The sequence below is a fragment of the Vigna angularis genome, chromosome 3 (assembly GCF_016808095.1).
Source record: "Vigna angularis cultivar LongXiaoDou No.4 chromosome 3, ASM1680809v1, whole genome shotgun sequence".
In the NCBI taxonomy this organism is placed as follows: Eukaryota; Viridiplantae; Streptophyta; class Magnoliopsida; order Fabales; family Fabaceae; genus Vigna; species Vigna angularis.
In genome coordinates this window covers 40589922-40615165 of record NC_068972.1, presented here as the reverse complement: position 1 = coordinate 40615165, position 25244 = coordinate 40589922, and the positions used below count along the sequence as shown (strand labels likewise).

Below are 25244 nucleotides of genomic sequence, written 5' to 3'. Positions count from 1 at the left end.
TGGGTAACCATGCTTGGTGTCGCAACCGGGATCGCGACGGGACGGCGAACCGAAAACAAACGGGTTTAAGAAAATATTTTGGGAGTCGCCACCATAGTTTATTATGGAAAAACCATGGAAAACCATAAAATAAGACATGGTCTACGAAAACTAGATTTTAGGTTCGGGAATCGGTTACGCGTAAGGAAGGTGTTAGCACCCTATCGCGTCAGCCCAAAAGCAGTACCTTTAATTAAATGTATAAAGTTAACTTGATTTTTCAAAATGTTTAATTTTCCCTATTAAAAAAATAAAGAAACAAAAAATATTTTTTTTGTTTTATGAACCCGACAAGGATTGACCTTGCTCCTACGTATATCCATTTATGATGGACAATCAAGGATCACGTAGTTCTTTATCTAGAAAAAGGTTTGTGAGTTTGTTTGAAAAGTGAACTCGATTAGGATTGACATCGTTTTTTTATTTTGAAGAAATTCTTTTATTTTGAAAATTGTGGGAAAAAAAGGAATGAAAGCGGTCATAGGCCGACGAGTACGTATAGAATTTATTTTATGATTTATTATTATTTTTTTATAGGAAAATACGTGATAAGAAATATTTTTTTGTTTATTTTGAAGTTTTTTATTTATTATTTATTTTTAAATAAAATAAATAAATATCACGTGATGCGAGAGATATAACCAATACCAAAGAAACGAGAGAAAATATTCTTTTTTATGAAAAACATTATTGGTGTGTAGTAAAAAAAATAATACCTTTAGAAAGACCTTCAACGAAAAGAGAAAAAGAAATGTACAGAGATGACATACCTTTCCAACTTTCAATACTCCTCTAGTTCTTCCTTGATAGTTTCTGTTGACAGAGTCCCTTTAGCGTGAGAACTTACTTTTCTTTATACTCTCCCGTACTTTTTCTATCTCTATTATTTCATAGTGTCTCTCTCCATCTTTTTTTTTCTCCTCCCCTTTTTCATGACAGGGTGCGTATTTATATACACACATTGTAATATTATGGTAATATTGCCCTTAATGGTGAATTAATTGGCAACAAACAAAATAGGGAAAGAAAATGTCTTGGCTCCAAGAAAAAGAACTCAAATAATATTCAAGACATTAATTATAATTATTGTCAGAAAGTTTGTCCATTTTTAAATTCATATTTTCCTCTTTAAAAGCAACTGACGCAGCAAATTATATTAATATATTATTTTAATTATTGTTTATAATTATTAGCATAATATTGATTCAAATTATTACTATATTAAACTAACATTTCAAAATAATTGTGTCTTATATTATAGTTATTATCCTTTTTACCCACCATTATTTATTGTTCTCTTATTTTTTTCATTTTTATTTATTTACTTACCCGGACGAAATTGGGTGTTGACACTTGGAATAACACTCATCCACATTATAATTCATTTTGTGACAGTAGGAACACTGTTTTCCATAGTTAGGATTTCTTTCTCTTCTTCTTCCTTGGCCACGTGATCCAACACCACGTCCTTTGTTTTTCCAAGTCTGGTTAGTTCTCCAATTGTTGTTTTTGTCAGCAACATTAGTTAGAACTTTGGTTTCAGCAGTTTGGTTGACAGTGTCAATATCTTGTCTTTCTTGTTGTATGATGAGTGAGAAAACACGATTGATGTTGGGGAGGGGATCCATCAAGAGGATTTGAGTTCTCACACTATTATAGGTATCATTCAGCCCTTTTAAGAAACATATAACATGTTCTATTTCTTTGTATTTAAGAGAAATCTTTGAGAGCTCACAATTACAAGGGATGTCACACGTACAACTAGATATGGGTCTAAGAGATTCCAATTCTTTCCAAAGAATCTTTAAATCTGTGAAAAATTGGCTAACACTTCTTTCTCCATGTTTGATTAAATAAATGTCTTGAAGTAAATTAGAAATTTTAAAGTAGTCACCTTTAGAGAATCTTTCCTTCAATTCATCCCATAACTCTTTGGCATCTTCAACATATATCACACTTTCTGCAATCTGTGGAGAAAGTGTCTTTATAATTCAGGAAAGAACCATCATGTTGCATCTTTCCCATGAATCAAATAAAGTCTCACTTCTTTTTGAGGTTTCTTGATCGACCTATCAATGAACTTGATCTTGTTTTTGGAAAGAAGAGCTCTTCTCATGCTTATGCTCCAAGAAGAGTAATTAGTTTCACTTAGGACTTGAGAGATGAGAGTAAGTCCTGGATTCTCCCCAGGATGTAGATAGAAAGGACTGGAAGGATTGATCCATCATGGCAAGAAGCAAGAAAGGGCCAAGAAATGAAGCAAGAAAACAGAAGGAAAAGATTCTGGCACAGCAGAAGCATAGTAGGTATTAAACCTGCTCTGATACCATTTTAGGAATGGTACCCTTCAAAAAGTAAAACCCTCGAGAAGCTTCTCATTCTTTGAGAGAGAGAAAGAGCTCACGAGAGGAAGCAAGCAGAGGCGTATGACAGAGAGAGAAGATCGAAGCAGAAGCAGAGAAACGGAGGTAAGAAAATGAAACTCAACGTTTACAGTGCTTAAATATGATTTTGTATGTTCTGTTACAACTGGAAGGGAAAGAGGGAAACCTTATTTATAAGGTTCTTGGAAAGAAAGGGGAAAACAAAAAATAAAAACCTAATTAACAAAATAAACCGATTACTGTATTTTGACAGTAATCTGACCTATTATCTTAGTCACAATACTAAAGTTTCAAAATAAGTATATTGTTTGCTGAATTTGAAGTATTCTTCTATCTTCTATGGTTTTTTTTTTTTTAAATTGATGCATGTGGACTTATGGAGAAGATCAACTTTAGGTTATTAAAACAATATGGAGACAATAGATGGTTACAAAAATGGGAGATTTCAGGAAAGTTTTTCTTATCAATTCAACCTTTGTTTTAAGACAATCTAATGGGGAGGAATTTTATTTCTTCACGTGTTTATATCAAGTATGAAAGTTGTTCACTTCATATGGAGGCTAATCCTAGGAAAACTGCAACCAACAAAATACTTTCACAGATGAAAACAATTGGCTAATACAATGTGTTTGAGAGAGGAAAAAACTAATCACTTATTCCTTAAGTGTGAGATTACTTTTAGAATATGAAACTTATGTTGTAAATATATTTTTTTTTAATTATCCTATTAGAGCTTGTAACTCTCAAAGGAATCCAAAATGTCATATAAATTAAAAAGAACAATTAATGGAGGACTAGAGTCAAAGTCCATATGACAAAAAGAGACACGAGATTAGTTAAATTTGAATTCAATAATCCTAAGAAATTCCTAAAAATTCTTCCCTTAGACCATATTGCAAATGGATTGATACATACTTGTACTAAAGAGCACACAAGAACACTTTTTACATTTTGAAAAAGGTAATGTGAAATCATTATTAAAAGTATAGAACTTATGTTTCAAAGAGGTTGGTATATACATCTGCCTACCATGTCATTCTAAAGAACAGACAACATCACCTAGGACTTAATAATAAATGCAACAACAATATAGGTAGTTATGTATGGTATATGGAAAGAAAAAAAAGATGAGTCGATATTTAAAATGAAAAAATAGTTACTAAAATAAAATATTTACCATATTTCATTTCTGAGTTTGATCTAAAACACTTAAATTTCTTTTTTGTAAAGCTCAATTTATGATGAAAGTAATATGATGAAAGAAGTATAGAATTTGTAGGATTAGTATGACTAAAAGTAATAAACTTAAAATTTCATAATTGGAAATATTATAATCTATAGCATCCAATTACAAAGAAAGATAATACAAAGATAAGTATTACAAACAATTTTATTTAATAAACCATAAAAATAACCACAAGAAATAAAATAAAATAAAAAGAAGTTGTAAGATCATAATTATAATCCTTGAAATAGTTATGGCACTTGTGTTTTATACATAAATTATGTTCTCGGAGATCTAGCTTATGCAAAAAAGAGGCACATGGAAGCTAAGTATATTACCATTTTCTGAACAAAGAATGTCTCTTTCATGATAGAATGAATTTATAGTTGACTCTTATGTCTTGGATCATGGACTTCTCGGATCATGTAACTCAAGATTTTCATCAATTTTCCCAAAATACTATTTTTATAAAAAAAAATGTTAAATGATTTACTTGTTTTTATTTTTTTATTAAACTTCTCCCACGGACGAGAAATGCTTAGTCAGACAGTGAACAACGGCTTCCAAGAAGCATTTTCCACGTAAGAATGTAAAGTTCTCAAATATGTTGAAAATTTAGAAAATGATATTTTAATTACCACAAAATATGTTTAATAATGATAAAAAAAATCACAGGATGACACGAACAGCTAGAAACTTATTATCATTTCAAAGGAATTGAATAGAAAAATCTTTCCCAATAAATTTTTTTCATGTACAGAAAAACTATTAAATAAAACATGTATTAATATTTTAAAAGGAAAAACCATATATCAATAATTATGTGTGGATTTGAAGAAGATAAAAAAAAAAGTGATTTGTTGCAACTTAGCATTGGAAGATTAATTCATTCTCAAGCCACACAAGAGAAAGTGTCCAAGTAAGAGTCGAGTGATAGTAACCAAAAACACATATACCTAAACCAGTATAATGTTAAGGATTTTTAGATTAAAAAACGCGAAATTTTAAATAGCATTTTATGACTTAAAATATAAAATTTCAAATGCATACATTTAAATGAGATTAATAAAATTCAAAATGATAAATGATTAGAGAAAAATTAGTGTTGCTACAGTGAATGTTTTACTTAAATCAACCAACATTCAAATGAAGAATTTAGCTTTTAACAATTTAGTGTTTCATATTAAAATGTATTCAAACAAAAGGTGTTTGAGAATGAAAATGTTTCTCGATATTTGTTCTATTTAAAAAAAATCCATTAGTAGTCAAATTATTCGTTTACAAGTTACCTACTAAAAGTATATTTTAACTAGAAAATTAAAGAAAAAATTAGTCTTATAATATAAGCTCAAATTAAGTTGCTCTAAAAAATGAGTACTAATAATCTTTCAAAAAACACCAAAGTATAAGTTACACTTATTTCTATAAAATAATATTACTTGCATAAATCTAAATAAATATAGTCAAACTCTAATATAATTTCAGTTATTGATGATTTTCTCGTCTCGATTTCAATTTTCATATTGTAATTCAAATGGTGTATGATGATAGAAAAAATACATTAGATAGAAAAAATACAGTTATTGATCTCAAAACAACACAAAAAGTTGATGCCATTTTTGAGTTCAAATGATGTATGAAGATAGAAAAAACACATTAGACTATACGATGAGTAAGGTTGTTGGAGTTAACTAGCTGAAGCAAAATTTATATCAAAAAACTCAAATTACAGTATAATAAATGTTAATTCCTATGGGAAATCAATGTAAGTATTAACCTAGATTTTGAAGCTTAAGTAAAACTATTAATAGTACATGTTAGTCATCATCTTAATCTTATTTACTCACCGAAGAGAAGACCTGTACATTACATACAACATATGGCATGATAATACATCAATGTATATGTAAGCATCTCCTTAGCTCACCATGAGCCACATTCCAACCATTTAATTGGGAATTGATAATGTGCTCATTTAAATGAATTAAAAAACAAATCCATACAAGTACATATTAACAAAATTTCAGTGCCTGAGGCATAAGCTTCAGCGCAACTCGTCACTTGGATAACGAATGTACATTTACAGACATATATTTGGTAAGTCATGCTTCTACAGTTCTACTCGGCCATCAATGCGGGCTATAGTTGGCCCAATTTGTCCTGAATGAAACCAAGAAACCATTGTAAACCACAGCTTGAGAACATGAAATAAACAAATAACATAATAAATAAACCATTGCGTTCTTTGTGAAAGGAATTTATAAAGATCTAAGTTATGCCAAATTATTTTATTATTAAATACGACGAATCCTAGGAAGTGAAATAGCTTTACATAACTATCAGACCTTAACCCACCAAATACGCACAACTACACCAAGAATAACCCCGTGTGGAAAATAAACTAGAGATAGTGTTAAAAAATCGGTTAAATGGGGGAGTAATCCTCACCTTAAAACCCAATTTTGTAAAACTAAGTTAAACTAAACCCATTTTATAAAAGATGATATCAAATTCCATCCCAGATCTGTTAATACACTGGCTAGGTTATACCATTCCAAAATCAATAATGTTAGAATGAAGGGGTGTGTATGAAAAACCCCAAGTCCCACACTGGCTAGAGAAACAGTCCCCGCTTTAATAACCAAATTTGTATGGTTGGATTTAAACTCATTTTCTAAGATAATCAACAGCGATAAAAGAAAACCATTAGTAAACAACCACACTCTGTTAGTAAACAACCACAAGACCTGTGAAATAAATAGATCCTTAAAAAACAACCTGAAGCATCTGCATTAATTTTGGATGCTGCTCCAAAAGTTGGCAAAGTTTGTCCCGATCTCTCAATAAAGACTGCCATGTCAGAAGAGTAAAATGATAAGATTTAAAACAGCGCAAAACCAAATTGTACGTTTGGTTAAAACAGAAATTAAGCATGCTATGTAGCCTCCTATTAATGCCATTACAATTGAAAGATACCTGGATTGCCTCCGGAGACTTAAAATACTCGTGTAATGACATTCCTGCATCTGGTTGCTGCTGTGATTGACCATCCCCAGGCTGTTGAGTGTATTCAACATGGGGCTGCAGCTGCTCGTGTGAAAACTGTTGCTGCTGGGTTTGGTAATATGTCTGCATTGAAGGAACATGAGACTGCTGCAGCATATTCATTTGATGCACTTGAACATTGCTTTGCACAGCCACCGCTTGCTCCAACTGCTGTAAAGCTTGAACAGGTGGCCTAAGCTGAGGTGGTTGTGGTGGACGTGTAAGCTGGGGTGGCTGCAATGGCTGCAACTGAGTAACTGAGTGCATTGACTGATATGAAGCTGGAGGAACAGAAACATTTTGTAAGATATTTGGCTGGCTCTCAGTCTGTTGCTGATTGGGCGCATTTCCAAACATAGTCAATGGCATGGAAGCTGGCCTACTAAACCCCATCGGAGGATTAGGGTATGATGACAATCTGACTCCTGAAGATGCAATGGAAGCCTGGGAAAGTTCGGTGGTCCCCATACTTGTCTGATTATACATAGAAGGTTGGGAGCCAGAAGTTTTAATAGATGATAAATTATACTGACTAGATATGAAAGGAGGTGGTGTCGGAGGAAGGGGAGGAGCAACTCTATTAGGTCCACCAGGAGAAGACACAGATGTCCTGGAGTATTTTGAATCTGGCATGGGAATAGAAGATGCTAATGCTGTTGCTGTTGAACCATTGTTGAAGGGAGATGGATAGTCCAATTGAACCTGCACGGAAAAATTATAAATGTCGTAAGCTTATCCAGGAGAAAACTGAAGGCAAGAGAAAAAGATTCATACGAATGTAGCAGTAACCAAAAAAGGAGGAAATAACTAACAAGAACATGGAGGAAAAGTTTCTCACTTGGAATGCCACTGGACGTTGTGTGCCTGCTTGAGAATTAACAAATGAAGTTGACTGACTGGGAACAGAATCGGTAGCATGAGATATTATAGGTGAGACTGTCGGTGGAGGTGGCATCGGTGGTAAAGGAGGTTGGTTGGGCAAGAACCTTTGGTCGTACAGTCCTTGAGAACCAGTAGCAATACCACCGTGTTGAGGACTGTTCTTTAATAAGTAATTTTGGGAAACCATTCTTGAATCAGCTGGTATTTGCATAGACGAGGATGGATTATTATAAAGAGACATAGGAAATGAAGTATTTGATGCTGTAGAATCATATCTACCAGAAGGCTTAAGTTGAACATTTTTCAAGTCATCAGGCTGCTCAACATACTTCCTGTCCGAAGAGACACTTGATTCACGAGTTAATGACATATCAGGACGTGAACCAGAGATCTTCGAAGAAAATTCACTTTGGGCATTTTCATCGATGTTAGATCGCAATGGAGTACCCACCTGTGAAAACTGACCACTATCAACAACATCACTTCCTGTCTCTTCAACAATTGAATGAGGAGAACTTTGCTCAACAATAACTGGGGCTGGCTGCTGTAAGTTATCATCCAGCTGAGGGAATAGCAACTTGTCATCAGGGTCAGACTCCTCTCCATCAAAAACTATATCAATTCCTTGAAGATCATCATCAAGATCCGTTTTCAATTGCTTAGATTTGTTTAACTTCTCCATATCTGCAGGTTTCACAGGAGAAGCATTTTTAAGGTGTCCCACAGCCTCTCCCACAACAGTTGCTGAAGGGTTCTGCCGTTCCCTCTGTCTTGCCATAAATTCATCAACATGAATGGATGGAGGTCTCCCACCAGTAGATCCTGCTCGTGGAACTGATATTACATTAGTAACCCCTTCAACAATTCTCTCTCTTGCAACATAATCATCCACATGCATAGATGGTGGTCTGCTGGTATTTGGTTTGCGATGTCGGAAAGCATCCCTTCGTGTAGTACCAGAAGAAACAGTAGACTGTGCTGCACCCCGTGAAAAAGCATTTTGTGAGGAGATATCACCCTGAAAACTTTCTCCTCTAGCTCGCCTAACCGCACCATCCATTGATGGAAGCTTCCTCTTGGCAGCAAGATTTGTTTGCGTCAATCTATCAGGTAATACTTCTGGACATTCCCAAAGGAATTTTTCCCCAAGTCCTCCAACATAAAGATGATCATCAATCTTTTCAACACTGTTTTCAAGCAACTGATTCGTATTTGAAAAAACTAGAACTTCATATTGAGGTAAAACAGCATCCTCAAACTTCATGGAACCAGCAGGACTTTCCAATACTAATGACAGTGACTTAACAGACTCGGAAACCTTACATAAAAAATGAGCAGAAGAAGTTACAGAGTAATACAGGTAAAAACTACTAAAGAAGAGGCTAGATTCAAATGGCTAGAAACCTGATGCAATGGGATTTGTGAGTAAGAGGTAACCAAACAGTCATCCATAGCAGCTTTGGAACTTAACAGAGCACTAAATTGTAGTATGTAATTTATATTTTCCTCAGGAAAACCAACTGATCTTGTCATATCATCCAAAATCCCAAAGAGATACTTCAACGCAACCACTCTGTCGGAATTCAAACTAAGCAACAAAAGAAACTTTAAGTTATCCTGCCATAGGACCAAAAATAATAACAGCGAGACTAAGTACGCAGAAATTTTCATATACATCAAACCCTCCTTTTCAATGCTCTAAGAAACTTGGGATATCAACGTATAAAATAAGATTTCAGATATCTACTTGATGTAATATAATTTGTTTGTTGCACTTCTTCACGTATATAAATAATATAAAGTCGAATTTCAAATTGTTGCTTCTAAAGAACATATGAAAATACACCTACAAAAAGATTTCTTTTCACTAAAAATGAAACAATATTGCCACAACCAACAATTGCATAGTCTAAATTAGTTACATTGAGAACTAATGCCATAAATATACAGTAATTCGTATATTTCAAAAGCATGACTCTGACCAAATATTGAAGCAATATCCGTTAACTATCCTTTAGGATTTTACATAGTTATCAATCCCAAATAATTGTACATAGTACCAATCCCTGAAAACATTAAATGACCACTTCAGTGAGTTTTGAAAAATATGACAAAAACAGTAAAAAGATAACTACTAAAAGCGAGAAAAGAACGAGAGCAGAAAATTGAGGCATGCAGGGCATGAAACTGAAAAAAGAAAGAACAGAAAAAAAAAGCAAGCTGAAAAGTGGGTGAACCCAGGGGCTTGGCCAGACTTTGGTGTGAAGTGGGTCCAATCCAATCAAGAAGCTGAAAAGTATGTGAGACGGGAGCCTAATAGGTATGGAAGGGATGATTGGTCAAAAATTGTTTTATATAATTTAACCAAGAGTCATGTTGGACAATCCCGTGATTCAAAGTCATTTCAAAAGTAGCTTAACATGTGAAAAGTGTTATTTTAAAGTTTTACACTTTAAATTTCAAGTTATTGTTTGTCTTATATTTTTCTTCCTTAGATATATTTTAGAATATTTTATCTATATAGTGAAATAAAAACTTAATAAGTATAACAGAACATTTAATTACATAATAAGTTAAAAAATCACATTTATACTTATATACACATATTTTGATAAAGGAATTGTTTCACAATATGCGCTTTTCCAGTTTAAATGAATAATAACAAAAACCATACATATAGAGGCATGCACACCAAATTTATGCTAATGAACAACGATAATAATAATCTGGTTGTAAATAAAATATGATAATAATAATATTACTTTATGTAATTGATAATAATAATAATAATAATAATAATTATTATTATTATAATTATTATTACTATAAAATATATGGCTAGTAAAAATATATTTTATTAATATTTTTAATAATTCCACATTTTTATTGACTACAGTAATATAAAATTATTAGTTATTGTATTATAATATAAGATATAGATATAACTTCATCACAATATAATTTACAATAGTAACATTAATCGTGTGTGTGTGTGATATTAAAATATAATATAATATACAATTAATTATTTTGCTTTTGTATATAATATTCTCCCTCAGTTTTAATAAAAATTATTTCTTGCATAAGCAACTATTACTTCCGTGAATCATGTCCACAAAAATTGTCTTAAATCTAAAAGCAAAGCAATTACATGGGAATCTGAGTACGCGACAAGGAATAAATGAATTTTTTTCAAATCATGTTAATCATAAGCACATGTGCAGGTTAATCAGCAGCAGTAATCCAGATATAAAATACGAAAGCTTACCTATCTCCGTTCATGCAAAACTGTATGGACCCAACAGATAACGCATAGACAGCCTCAATTGCATAAGTTGACAAACCCTCCTTTGTATCATCCATAGATTTCAACAACTTCATCCAACAGCTGAGTAAAGGGGGGCATTTTCTCCATTCAGCTACACTGGAGACACTATAATTCACATTCCTATCACCTTTCTGAGGATCGAGTTCATAAGCAAGAGAGTGGATACCCAAATAAGTAGCTCCAAATGCCACTTGGCCTTCACCACAAGATGCTAATTCTTTGAAAGCTGTAAGACAAGCCAGTAACTCTTTTCCAACAGGCAGGACCTTGAAACAACAGAATTCTTAGTTAGCAACTGGAGAGTAACCAAAAAAACACTAAATTTAGAACTATACAGTGACTAGTAAGACAATTGATATTTGGCACCTCTTTTCCCAACGATAAGTAAAGACTGTCAACAAAAAATCTAAATAGATCTACAAGTATATACAGAAGGTATTGAGAGTCACCTGGCAACTCTTCAAAATATATCGTAAAATTAGGGCACAATCTTCATCACTCATTTTTTCAAATTTTTTACTGCCAGAACACCAGAAAAATCATCACTGAGTTATAAAACTTGAATAAAACATAATATTTAGAAAAATGTAAACTGCTCACAAGTCATGTCTTTGCGGGTAATGTTCAGAAGTCTCAGAATGAAAAAGGAGCATGATAAATTTGAATATTGGGAGACACCAACTATAAATATTAAAGCTGCATCTTGCAGAACTTCTATCAGGAGTCTGCTTTCCATCATCAATAATAACAAAACATCTATCCAATAGTTTAGTTAGCATCTGAAGAGTGCCCTCCCTCAACAATAGGGCCTGACAGAGAAAGTGTATCAGCTTTATGTAAATTACTGCTATCAATAATAATTAATAAAACTGCATCGATAATTATAATCATATTGAAAGAAAGAGACAAGAATAAACGGAAAAGCAGATAAATCACCTTTCCAAGTGGATGCTCCAACAGGCTTACAAGAAAATCAAGAAGCCTCAAAATCTGAAAATAAAGAAACAAAATTCCTCAAAATGTCAAAATAAAAAGAAAGAAATCCAAGATACAAATTTTAGGGGCAGACAGGAATCTTACCTTGTATGCATCAGTATCTGATGGGGATGATGATTCCGAAACATGATGAATAATTGAGGACAACACCGGTTTTACAAGCATGGATGCATACTTAGGATTGTGGCAGGAGATTCGAATAACGAAAACCCGCAGAAGATCTTGAATGACCCCTAATGCCTGCCAAAAATCAGAGTAACAAAAACTCATTCATGCAAGCTCCACCAATAATGCCTACTCCGTATTAGAAATTTGGAAGTTCATATTTAGGAATAAACTACATACAGAAATTGCATAATGTTCTATAATCTCAGCAATTTTGTCAAGATGTGGCACAAGCTGGCCAACCAGTTTCTCAAGGTGTCCAGAATCCAAATACCAGTTGACATGTCTCTCCTTCTGAGGCCCCAATATGGTTCCAATACCCAACATTCTTCGTGCAGTTAACAGGGGCATTCCACTAGTCCAAAGCCATACATCTTCTTCAGGAAATAAATCACTCTTGACATAGAAAACAAGACCAGAGGAGTTAATCATACAAACAATCCAGTAATCTTATTGTACACAGCCTAAAAATAAAAACATAAATTTAAGAATGGAAAAGCACCAAGCAATGTACAGTATCTGATGAAAAAACAACAGTGCAACCTTGCATAGTAAAACTTCAAATGGAATGGACATACCAAAAGATAGAGTAAACTGCAAGTTTCTTTTGGACCTAGAGTCAACAGAGAAGAACTCTGAACACTGGCAAGAAGGGTGTTAAAAAGACCTGGACTCCATCCATGCACTGGCCAGAAAGCAAGTGCTGATGCAATAAGATGACAGACTGCTCCATAACCAACAGCATAATCAGGATATGGAGATATTAAATCTGCTGCACATGCAGCTAGCTTGGGACTGCAATTACCAGGATTTGATCAGTGTAAAGAAGTAAGATTCTCTAACAAGATGCAAAGAAAAAGGAACTAAGAGATACCTTATTTCCCTGTGCAATCGTAAAAGAGCATTCATTAATTTTGTATTTCTGTGTTGCTCCTTTGCTTCCTAAAATGCAACCAAAACAATCTTAGTTTTTTACCTTGTGTTGCACAAGGTACTGTAACTCTAATAGAAGAATGTCAGCTTTTTTTTAAAAAAAAATTTACCAAAAAGAAATTGAAGATCAGAGAAGGGTAAAGGAAGATCACATATAATAATAATATTAATAAATTAGATATACGGAACTCCAACCAAAGCATCACATGCACCCAAGATTGAACTTAGGCAAAAGATAACACAAATAATATACCACTGAAGTCCTATGGACACTCCTCAAATCACATCATTCGTGCTCATTAGTTAAAAACCATAAGATGTTAAAATGTAAATTCTTCAGTGTTATGATATAGATAACAGAAAATATTGGTGACCGAAAACAATCATTTATGAAAAAATATTGAAAGCCATTACTGGTTATGACAGAACCATTGCGGACAAAAAAAATCAACACCTGCATATAGTTAATTTAAAACTTCAGAAATATAATTGTAATGCTAAAATTATTGAAAGAAAACCAAATAAGTAGTAATAACATATCCACAAACTCAAATAACAATAAAATCAAATTGAATCACCACCAAATTCATGTTATGGACCTAAAATAACAACTAAATATAAGATAATGTCCGAAATTTCTAATTATATATTGGATTTCCTTGAACTAACTTGTTCAGCTAGAGGTGGAAAAGAAGAAAAATTATTGAGAGGAAAAGAAGAATAATTATTGAGAGGAAAAGAAGAAGAAAAAGAATTTAAGCACGGTTGGAGGCACTGAACAAAGAGGAAATAGAAAGAAAAATAAAAATAAAAGAGCAGTTGCAGTGGAACTAGAGGTGGCTGCAGCAGCAGGAGGATGACAGCAGGAAGGCAGTGATGTGACAGCAACAGTATTGTATTGGGACAGCAGCACAGCTGCACTGGAAACAGAGCAGGCTGCACAGGCATGGAGTGTGTGAACCATAGGAGCTGCAGGTGGGGTGCTAAAGGATGAGGTGGGCTGTGTTACGTTTATTTTCTGATGTAGATGTTTGGGTTTGGGTGGGGTTGTTTATCCCAACCCTCTGCTTTAAAAAGAAAGGCTATTGGGCTGACCCAATATGCATTACTCCAAACATAGAAATATAAGAGAAAAAAATTAGGGCTTCTAGAGCCTGGCGTCAGGTCCCATTGACCTAAGGCAGCTTCTTTATATATGCAGATGATTGTCTCATTGTTCAAGATTTCCCCCATCACCATCCCAAATTACACTTTGGCATGCACAACGGGGTCACTATGAGCCACCATGAAAAACCTGATTTGTCACCACCATGTTGTTGCAGCCAACAGAAAGTTGGCCACCGCAACCGTGGCCATTTTTAAAAAACACTGATTCTTAAAGGAACAATGTATTTCCTGTTAATTATTAAGCATTGATAACAATTCAGAAAGACTAACTAATTACCACAATCTGAAGTTAAAATCTATAGGCTAGACAGCAACAATTGGTAAAAAGAAATCTTAGACAGGAGAAAAAGAATGTATCTAAATTTCCATCTAATTCCTTGGACATAATCCAATATCTTCAGCCAAGAGTCATCTGTGCGTGAGTTCATTCTGCCATTACATCTTCCTTCAACCCATTCAAGACCTCATGCATATTAGGGGTCCATGCAATACGTACCGCTCCACATAGACTTCTAAATAGGTGATTTGCTTCAACCCAGCACCATTTATACAGGTTTTGCATCGCCTAGGACTGGAACCTCCAATCACAGCATCAAGAAAATCAGTCCAGGATAGATTTTGTAAGTAATGCTCCCACCATTGGAACAGCATCGACAAAATCAGTCCAAGGTTGCATATAGTTAATGTGAAATCTCATAAAGAAACCATAGTAGCACTAAACTTCTAGCAAATCAATAGCATCCATGCCACACCCTTCCCCAATCAGTCACTCCTTTGAGTTCAAAATATAATTCAACCTAATTGACCCATTCATCCAACCATAAGCATCACCAGGAATAGGGTAATCTCCCAATTCCTGAATCATACTTCAATCCATCAAGCTCTTGCTCCTCCTTTCACCCTTTCCAACATTTCTAACACCTTTAATGTTGTTTTCACCCAAAAGATTCACCAGGTTCTTCTCCTCTTTACATGTGGAAGTTGACCCTTCAAGTAGATCTTCCAATTTCTTTATCCTCATTAGTCAATTAGTCAATCTTGAAGTTGAAGCTCTATCCCTTCCTGTTTCCTGCCAATCACCTCTCCATTACTTGTCCAAGATTCAAAGCCTCTCTCCAAGAACTCTAAAGTAGCCTCTAATTACCAATTTCAAAACTAATCCAAACTAAGTACTTGTTTGGCTTTTGAAGCAATATAGCCTAACAGACATTTGAGCAAGCACACAAAAATATTGCTATCACGTTTTATGTGCCTCAGAATTTGCAACAAATCCCACATGAGTAACAAATCACCGATACTCAGGAAATATTACATCATTTAAAAAAGGCTTAGTTAAGTTTTAAATCCTTGATAAATTGGATAACTTGCAATTAAGTTCTTATTAAATTTTTACGGTCTATTGGGTACTCAAAAAAATTAAATTTTCAATTGAGTCTCCACAATTTAATTTTTCTGTCAAGTGGGTCTTATACATCACCTTGCATAGTTGTCACCACATGTAATTTTATATTTTATAACTTTATAATTTTTAAATTTTTATAATAATATGAAGTTAATAAATATAAATGTTGAATAATGATATGATATGTTTTTTGTTACACCAATATTAAAATATACCATTGTTTTATATTTTTATTCCAAAAAACATAACATAAAAACATAACACCACATTATAGATTATTCAAAACAAGGAACTTACTAACCCATCTAACACCATCCTAAAGGAGCAACTATTGCCTGAGTTAAGAGACTGCAAATCAGGGGTGGAGTTGGAGTTGTGCATAAAGGTCGTGTAGGACATCTGATAATGAGGCTTGCAGATTTAGAATCACAGAAACAACATCACATAGTGGAGATAGTGGTCCCATGAGGTAAACTTGCCAAGCACTTTCACTTTTTGAGAAGTGTAGTGAGCTAGCTAATTTTGCTTAAAGTCAGACCTAAGAAGTGAAAGTGTTTGTTGTGAATGCTAATGTGAAGCATGAAAAGGTAGAAAAACACGGAGATTGTTTTTTTATAAAGAACTAAGGAGGATTTTATTTGAAGCCAGTGAAGAGGAAAGAGTTGGTGCAGAATTATAAAATTATAAAATTAGAAAATAACAAAATTATAAAATTATAAAATAACATGTGACAACAACAAAATAAGATGACAGAACAAAATAAGAGTCATGTCACTCAGTTAAGACTCACATCATCCGATTAACAAAAGAAAAGTAAACAGCAGGGACTCAATAGAAAAATATAATTATTGAGTATCCAATAGACCAAACAAATTTAATAGGACTCAATTGAAAGTTTTCAAATTTATCAGAGCCTTGAAACTTAATTAAGCCTTTAAAAAGGGTTTCATGGCAACCAACGAGACCCAATCTCACATGTTTTGTTGTTGAAGTTAGGCTGGTCCAATTTTAATATGGTATTGAAGTCTATACCCAAAATGAACATTGGACCACACATATATGTCTAGTCAAGGCATGAGAGAAGAGTTAATGTTCCACAAAAGCTAGTCTTAGTAAGTGGGTTTATATCTAACGCAACCTCATAAAACAGGAATGTAAGATGAGAATTATATCCCACTTATATATTACTAGTCGATTTGAGATTTCTGAACATCACAAGTATGAGATTAGATAATTATGAATGGTCTAACAAGAGCCCGATAACAGTGGTATGATGGCCCCAAAGAACTAGACTGATAGGCTTTGATACCAATTCAAATTTAGAAAGAATAATATATTTCTTCTATCTTTCAATAATGAAGCCATTGGACCTGTAAATACATGTGCCTGCTGGTTACTTTAGGAAACATAGAGAGATAATTCTAAGGAAACAAATCCATATAACTATGGGATTGTGTTTAAATACATAATTTTAGTATTAATAGCAAGATACCCCTATAATAAAGAATAAAATTATAGCATGGATAAGACAAAAACTTCCTAAAACGCATACCGAACAACACAGTTTTGACATTAGAAAGTAAGTTTAAATCTAACTCATCTTTACTAAATTGGTTTGTAAGATGACGACTGTACCCCACTTAAGTATTATAATCCAGCCTTATTAGTTGATGTGGGATCTTCAATAGCTAGGATTAAGGCCAAAATACTCCAAATAACACTTGAGCAATTTTCTTCCATTCAGCTAGCTTTTAAAGTTATGTTATGCTCAATCTTTTTCTAATAGGGACTTCAAATTAAATTTCAGAGAAACTTCAAGTAAAGGAAAAATTAAAAGCAAACCAACTGAACTAATAGAGACTCCTTTATTAACTGGTTTCCATAGTTATCTAGCACACCCAATAGCGTGGCACATCTCCATAATAGGATTATTAACTGGTTTCCATAGTTATCTAGAACACCCAATAGCAGGGGCACATCTCCATAATAGGAAAGGCCAAAGATCCTTTGCTCAATGATACACATCATATCATGCTTGATGAAGTGGGCCTCAGTTAGTGGCCATCAGCTGCAAGGGTGACCATTTTCGGCTCAGACATAATGCAAACCCAAACAAAACTATAAATGTACAACTTTTTTAGGTTTGAGATGTAATTACCAATCAAAATGTAATAATCAATCCCAACTCTACAAACTGTTCAAACTCTTTATAAACTATTTCTTCGTTAGTAGGATGTATGTTCACATTTCAGATGTAGATTGTTCCCAATTTTCCAATATAATGAAACCACCACATAAAAAGACCAATATTCTATTAAGGACACACCTGTAATTTCTGTAGTAATGTAATAAGTAGCACCAATGAAGGAACCAAAAGATCAACTATGTTCAGCTCACGATTACGCTCTAGAAGTAAATCTGATGTAGTATTGCATTCTGTACCCTCATCTACAAGGTAATCTGTTCAAAGATATGGAACATTACATTTTGCAAACCTAAAGAGAAGTCCATCTAATTTAATTGCATAAATTTAGTAGCCTACCCTAACCAGATACCAGAATTAACAATTAAATGTATGATTATGAAAAAATTTAAATAATATAACATGTCTGTCAAACAGAAATTTTCTTGAAAACAGTTCGTAGCATCAACTCACTAATCTGATATATATTGCATATCAAATATTATTAAGAGAAGGTAGGCAACCCATTGTAAATTTGTAATAAACTTACCATAATTGTTCGAGGACCTCTCAAGCATGAATCTGCAGTTCACCAAAATGGCATAAATAACTATTACGGCACCTTCATCATAGAGAGTCGCAGCAACAGTCTGCATTGATTAAAAGTTTCATAAGAAAGGACATAATTTTACATGGAATTATTCAAAATAGATTATTACATACTGGGTTCTCAGAAATAAAAGACAAAATCCTTATTGCTGTTGTCAACTGTGCCAGAGAAGAATCACGAAGAGTGACACCATCAAAGGACTTTTCAGATATAAATTTTCCAAGATTCTCCATAACATTAATATCAGAGCCACTAGAAGGGTCTCCAACAACATTTTCCACATCAGTCAGATCTGAAACTAAGATGCTAGTTGATGTTAATTGGGCATCCCCTCCTGAAGCCAATACAGCAGCATAACGCAGGAGACCAATTCCCCCATGTTTGTGGTATACTACACCGGCATCGATCCATTCTAACAACCGCGAGGGAGCATCTTTTCTGTTGGACCCCGGAGAAGAGAAATGCAAAGCCCTATGTAGTTCCATGGCATGTCCAATCCATGAACCCAAAGAAGAAGATGTGGAATCTGTAACTATGGCTTCAATGATCTCAGCAGCTGAGTGAAATATTGTAAGATTTACAGCTGAAGATCCTGAATATAGTAGAGTTAGAACAAGCACTAAAGAAGAAATCATGTCAATACCATGTCTGTGTATAAGAAAGAGATAGAGTGACTTGAGTACCACTGCTTTTCCCAAGAGATTCAGATTCCTTGATGGAACTCAGTGCTTCAATTAAGATGGAAACAGCCTACAGAAAAGAAAAGAATCATACCATAAAAGAGCCAGCCACAAATAAGCAATATACTACGTACTAAAATGTCTACCACAAATAAAAACACCATTCTGGAACCCAAACTATCTTTGTAGCATTTACATCTAATTTCTGTAACTGCAGATTAGCACTGAATTTATTATGGACAAAAGAATAAAATTTCAACACATGTTAGGAGGTATTTGTAAGAGCGTCCACAGATATTATGTGGGCCTCTACCCTTATAAGCACCTTTTAGCTTATTTAAATAAGCTTTTTGGCGAAGTTTATCAACACAAGTTATCTCTAACTTGCTTCTTTAATTGTTTTTACAGTCAAATTTGAGATAATCTATAATGTGATAAGAGCTACCTAAGTGTTAATAAAGTTGTTCACTCAAACTCCTCAGACATTGAAGAATTCTGCCGAAAATTCACAACTAACATATGAGCATGTCACTTAATAATCCAGCCATCCAGTGAGTAAGCCAACAGACCATACAAATACAATCATATAGCATAAGCCTCCTTATGCAGTATTATAGCAGCTAATTATTTAGGTGCATACCTCAGGAAATTTTCCCAAAGAAGATAATGCCTGGCGCCCACAATCAGATCTACAAATCATCCGCAAGTTTAATTTAGAACTTAAACTGTGTAAGAATATTTAAGATTCAATTCAAATAAGGCAATTGGCACCGTGAAAGCATAGAGAGTTCCCAGACAATCCATAGGAACTCTTCTGATTGTGGATTCGATGAAAGCAGACTGTCAGTGACATTGGCCTAGAGCAAGCACAGAAATCATCTCAATTAGATACAAACCAGAAACAAAGTTAAAACTCCAGAGAAAAAAACAGCAGAAAGAGCAGTAACAAAGCAAACAGTGGGCGTGAAATTATAATTTTGTTGCACAACTAACCATTTTTAAATGCATCTCAATTATCATTCCTATCTCCAGTGGACTACAAAAGAAACCCTTTGAAATCAAAATGGAAGCATATTGAAGAGGAATACAATTTTCCTTATTGCCTCGGTGACCACCCCTAAGAGCAAGTATTAGTGTACTCGAAAGTTCAGCATCCTGCAAAAGGAATATCAAGCCTAAAACGGTAGAGAGTTAATCAAATTACTCGACATCTCACTTACATCTGTCTAATAATTGATGAAACTGATGTGAGTGTTATTTGTAACCAACCTGCACGACTAAAAAGGAAAGACAGGATCACAGCCTCAACTGATGATGTGACATCCATGAAGAGTTCCAAGACATGGCCACTCTCCGAACGCAATAAAGATGATGACAACAATGCAGTTGATAATGAAAGAAAACCCCTCTCCTGCAAAACAAAAACAGTCTCCAGCTCTCACATTCCAATACCATCTTCCTTTATTAATATACAGATACAGACAAAAATGTAGATTTTACTTAAGGCAAACACATGATGTTTAAGTTAGACAAGATGCATCTCAAACAACAGCAGGCAACATTTCTGGAAAAAAAAAACAAAAAAAAAAAAAGAACTTGTCTTGACAAAACAGTGTACCTTCAAAAGCCCCAATAAATGTGAATCAATATCTGAATCTGAAAAGCAACAACTTGAAGAGCTTATCAAGCTGGAAGTTGTTTTATATGACAACAATCCATCTGTTTGACCAGTAATCAGTGATCTGCTTGCACAAGCTATGGGAGAAGGATCTTCAATTGGACCACGCGAATTTATCAATTTCTGCATTAGTACTTGTTAACAAACATTAACAATAAACTTTTTTAAAGTTAAAATTACAAAAAACAAGTCAGAAGTCAAAAGAAAAGAAAAACATAGTGGGGAAATATAAAATAAAATTCTGCATATTACTACTTTATAATACTACTAAAGCCATAATTGATCAAATTAAAACTGACCAGGAGCTTTCTGAGCAAAATTTCAGCTGAGCTGAGCATATTCAGTGTGGCATCTGTAATCCTGCCAACAGTACTGACATTTTCCAGCACAGAAAGAACTGCTGACTGGCAAAAATTAAATTATTACAAGATAAAGATGGAGTTCAGAAATGCAAAGAAACATTTATGTCAAGCACAATCATTGAAAGAAATACCTCATATCTAGAAACAATTTCATAAAACCGTAAGCGATGAAGCAAATAGGTTGCAAGAGAAGCAACATCATGCCGAGGTTTTGACAATATCAATTTCACCAAATGGCTGTAGCCTTCACTGATACCAGAGGGAATACTTTCATCTTCCCGAGGCCACCAACCTAAAAAGGCTTCACATCCCACTGAATACCTAGTAGCCCGCTCTATAACACCAAGAAGCAGTAGCATAACAGTAGTAGAATTTTGCCCATCCTTGGAAAAGAACACCCTCAGGTGCTCCATTCCCCCACTACTAACAAACTGAAAACAACTCTCTCTAGCAGAACATAGCAAATAAAACATGCTCAATCCTAAAAAGGCATGCTCCCTCTGCAGTTAAGCAAGCAGATACATTAGCGAGGGGGGAAAGATGAACAGAAAACACAAGCTAATAAGCAATATAGGGGGAAATGTAATTAGATTCTAACTTTCTCAACAAATAGGATGATGCTAGCAGAACAATTGACAAAAAAACAATATATTACCTGAGAAAGGAAGTGATCCCCTATACATGAAGAGTGTATTTGGAAGTGAAAGTACTGGTTAAACATATCCACTAACGTTTTGGAATCCAACATTTCAACATCCATTTCAAGATAATTGCCCTCTGATGAACAATCGGCAGATTCACTCCTAGATTTCTCATGAAGAACCTTATAAACCTCAAGAAGCTCTTTTCTTGCCTCATTAATTGCACTGTGCAACTCTTCCAAATTCTCAGATCTCTTCCACATCTGATATCTCCCACTGATTGATTCACATATGTCACTGGAAATGTAAGAAGAGATTGCAGACACTACAGTATTTACAATTTTATGACCAGCATCCCCAAGATCTGAAAACTTCAAAATTTTTAGCATCAACTGTAGAAAAATATTGACTTCAAGAGAAATATTTGTTGCAGGAACAGGAATAGACAACACGTTCAGAGAAGAACGTGATTCACGAATTGTAAAATTAGTAGAGTGTAATGCAGGTGGCAGGTCTTCAAGCTTCCCCTCAGTAGAATCAACAAGATCAGTCAATGCATTGTCATCAATATCAATGTTAAACTGACCCAGATCCTCTGCTGTGTTGCCATATATAACCATACTCAGACTGCGATAGCTGCCCCTTACAACTATATGACTTGTAACAACAGCCTGAGAAAGAGAAAGGAGTAAACACCAAAATGGTACAAATCTTTGGATAGAAATTTTTTTTTTAAATAATTATTTTTCTTAATCTCCCTTGGGAAATTAGCAAAATAAGACAGTATTCTTTCAAAATAAACAACCAGAACACAACCTTAGGCAATAAAGTGAAACAACGAGGACAATGCATCCACCAAACATCTTTAGTAAATTAATAGTATACATTACTCTTATAAAAACATATATGATAAGCAAACAAGAACCATACCTACTCAGAATTTCAATAATATCCTTTTCACTAGTATCAGTCACCAAACAAATTAAATTAGATCAAATCATGTCAAAAGATCTTTTACGCATTAATATTTACTTAACTATGAGTTTGACATACAAATTACTTCTCATGAAATACATCTTTTGCATCTATCTGTAAAGAAACAAAAGCTAAATATCTACACCATACAATTAATGGATCAAACAAAAAAATACAACAATATTGATACACCTTTGAACAAATCCAAACGGAATAGAAGTAAATAAATATTAAAACAAGTTTGGGTAACAAGGAACCAAACACTTAATAATAGTCAGATTAGAAAATGGTCTAAAATTTCATAAATACCTCTACTTCTAGTACATTTGATGAAGATTGTGAATAGAGAAAGGGCTGACAAAGTCTTCTAAACCTCGTCTCTCCCTCACAATGAACAAAAACTTCTATTGCAAATGATGGAGGTGAAGTCGCCCTGAAAATGTCACCAGCAATGAACAAAAGTATTATAAAAACTTCAAAAGTCATCCAAAACCACAAATGCAAAGTGCATCTAGTAAACATGAATCCTAAGGCCCAATTAAACATGAGCAACACAATGGCAGAGTGCATCAAGTAAAAAACTTAATTCAACACTTATTTTAAGCTTATCTATGCATATATCATAAGCTTACCATGAAGCTTACAGAAATAAACTAAAAAGTTTATTTTAATAACTTTTAGCAATCACCATGAAACCTATTGCAATAAGATTAAAAAAACTTATAACAAGGTCATACGCCATTTTCACATTTAATGTGAAAACTAGTGCAAATAGCTTCAAAAATTCATGTATCATGTACACGAAAAATGAGTTCAACACAACAAAACATAGTATAAACTTCCAACCAAAATCATAAATGCAAAAAATTCCTAAATGAAACATGAGCAACACCAAGCCAGAGTGCACCAAGTAAACAACTTAACTCAACTTTTTTTAGCTTATCAAAGACATGCTGATATCATAAGCTTATCATAAATGCAAAATAACCCTAAGAACGATTTAAACATGAGCAACACCAAGTCAGAGTGCATCCAGCAAACAACTTAATTCACCTCTTATTCAGCTTAACACGCATGCTTATACTATACACTTCACTGTGACGCTTCCAGAAAAAAACTAAAGAAAAAAAAAACTTATTTTGATTTATTAACCGATCACCATGACACCATCAGACATATTGGAATAAGAATAAAAAAAACTTACAACAAGGTGATGAGCCATTTCCATAGGAACAAATAAGCAGGTGCTTGGAAGCCCATCCCACTAAATTTTCACGTTAATGTGAAAGCTAGTACAAATAGATTTAAAAATTCATGTATCATACACACGAAAAATGGGTTGGACACCATAAAACATAGCAAAAACTTCCAACCAAAAACAAATGCAAAACAATCCTGAGGACAAATTAAACATGAGCAACACCAAGCCAGAGTGTACCCAGTAAACAACTTAATTCAGCACTTACTTTCAGCTTATCATACGTGTGCGTATTTCATAAGCTTAACCATAAAGCTTACAGAAATAAATAAAAAAGAAAATTATTTTAATCATTTCACCAATCACCATTGACCTATCACAAAAAGATTAAAAAACATCTAGTAAGGTCATAAGCCTCTTTCATTAGCACAAATAAGTAGGTGCTTGGGAAGCCAATCCCACGTAATTTTCACAATTAATGTGAAAACTAGTACAGATAGCTTTAAAAAGTAATGTATCATACATAAAAGAAAAAAAAATGGGTTGGACACGCAACTAAACATATTATAAAATCCCTAGAAACTCTTTCAACCAATTCCGAAGGGTATAAAGTGTTCTTCTACATTACATTACACAATGTAGCCATCTAAAACAAGCATGAGCAACCACCAACTCTCAATGCCACCAAGCAATAAAGAATCCCCACTATTCAGTCCAACCTTCTATCACTTCAAACCAATTTCAAAAACTCAACACAAAAATAACATACCCAATGAGTGCCACTGCTTGAGCAACTGATGACGCACTCTGTTCAAGAAACTCACAAGCGGTGATAACAATGGGCTCTGAGAAAATCACCTGCAAGAAAGGACTCTCGGTTACTACAACCAACCATAAGAAATCCACCAAACCCCACTAAAACACATTCCAAAGTTCGCAGTCGCTAATAACACACAACTATGATGAGGAAAGTAAGGAGTAGCCAACACCAACCACGCTTAAAGCTTACCGAAAAGAGTTCTTTAAAATTTCCCACTTAGCAATGCGATTGAAAGAAAGAATCGCGTTGAGAGATAGAGAGAAGCGAAAAATGACGTTACCTCGTCGACGTACTCATCGAGGTGTGGATGAACGAAGGTTTGGGAGAAGAGAACGCATGGCTCTGGTCGACCCATGTGACAATTGAGATCAAGAAGAAAGACACATGAAAATTTAAAATTCTAGGGTTTATGTGAGTGCCTCTCTCCTGGGTGCAACGCAGATTTGGTTTTATGGGTTGCGCGCTCGTGGCCGACCTCTGAAGACGAGAGAGAGTAGTGCTTAAGGAGAGAGGGAAAGGGAATTCTGAGTTT

General features: G+C 34.1%; 1 protein-coding gene across 2 annotated transcripts; it reads right to left on the bottom strand.

Moving 5' to 3' along the window:
* Window positions 1-5456: 5456 nt before the first annotated feature.
* Window positions 5457-25228, bottom strand: LOC108325830 (protein virilizer homolog). Of its 2 annotated transcripts, none has more exons than XM_017558911.2 (28): window positions 24993-25228; window positions 24662-24750; window positions 23004-23127; window positions 21734-22390; window positions 21210-21578; window positions 21016-21120; window positions 20657-20839; window positions 20308-20449; window positions 20032-20213; window positions 19810-19895; window positions 19679-19727; window positions 19042-19108; window positions 18472-18950; window positions 18299-18398; window positions 17893-18026; window positions 12939-13006; window positions 12643-12859; window positions 12245-12460; window positions 11984-12139; window positions 11840-11893; window positions 11504-11712; window positions 11353-11422; window positions 10844-11169; window positions 8980-9163; window positions 7532-8893; window positions 6625-7395; window positions 6427-6498; window positions 5457-5808 (listed from the first exon to the last, which is right to left on the bottom strand). In XM_017558911.2, the coding sequence occupies exons 1-28, from the start codon at window positions 25065-25067 to the stop codon at window positions 5788-5790; spliced, it is 6567 nt and encodes a 2188-aa protein (XP_017414400.1). In that variant the 5' UTR covers window positions 25068-25228; the 3' UTR covers window positions 5457-5787. The 2 variants fall into 2 exon arrangements, with proteins under 2 accessions (XP_017414400.1, XP_017414401.1); XM_017558912.2 differs by having other exon boundaries at window positions 18472-18941.
* Between the last annotated feature and the right edge of the window lie 16 nt (window positions 25229-25244).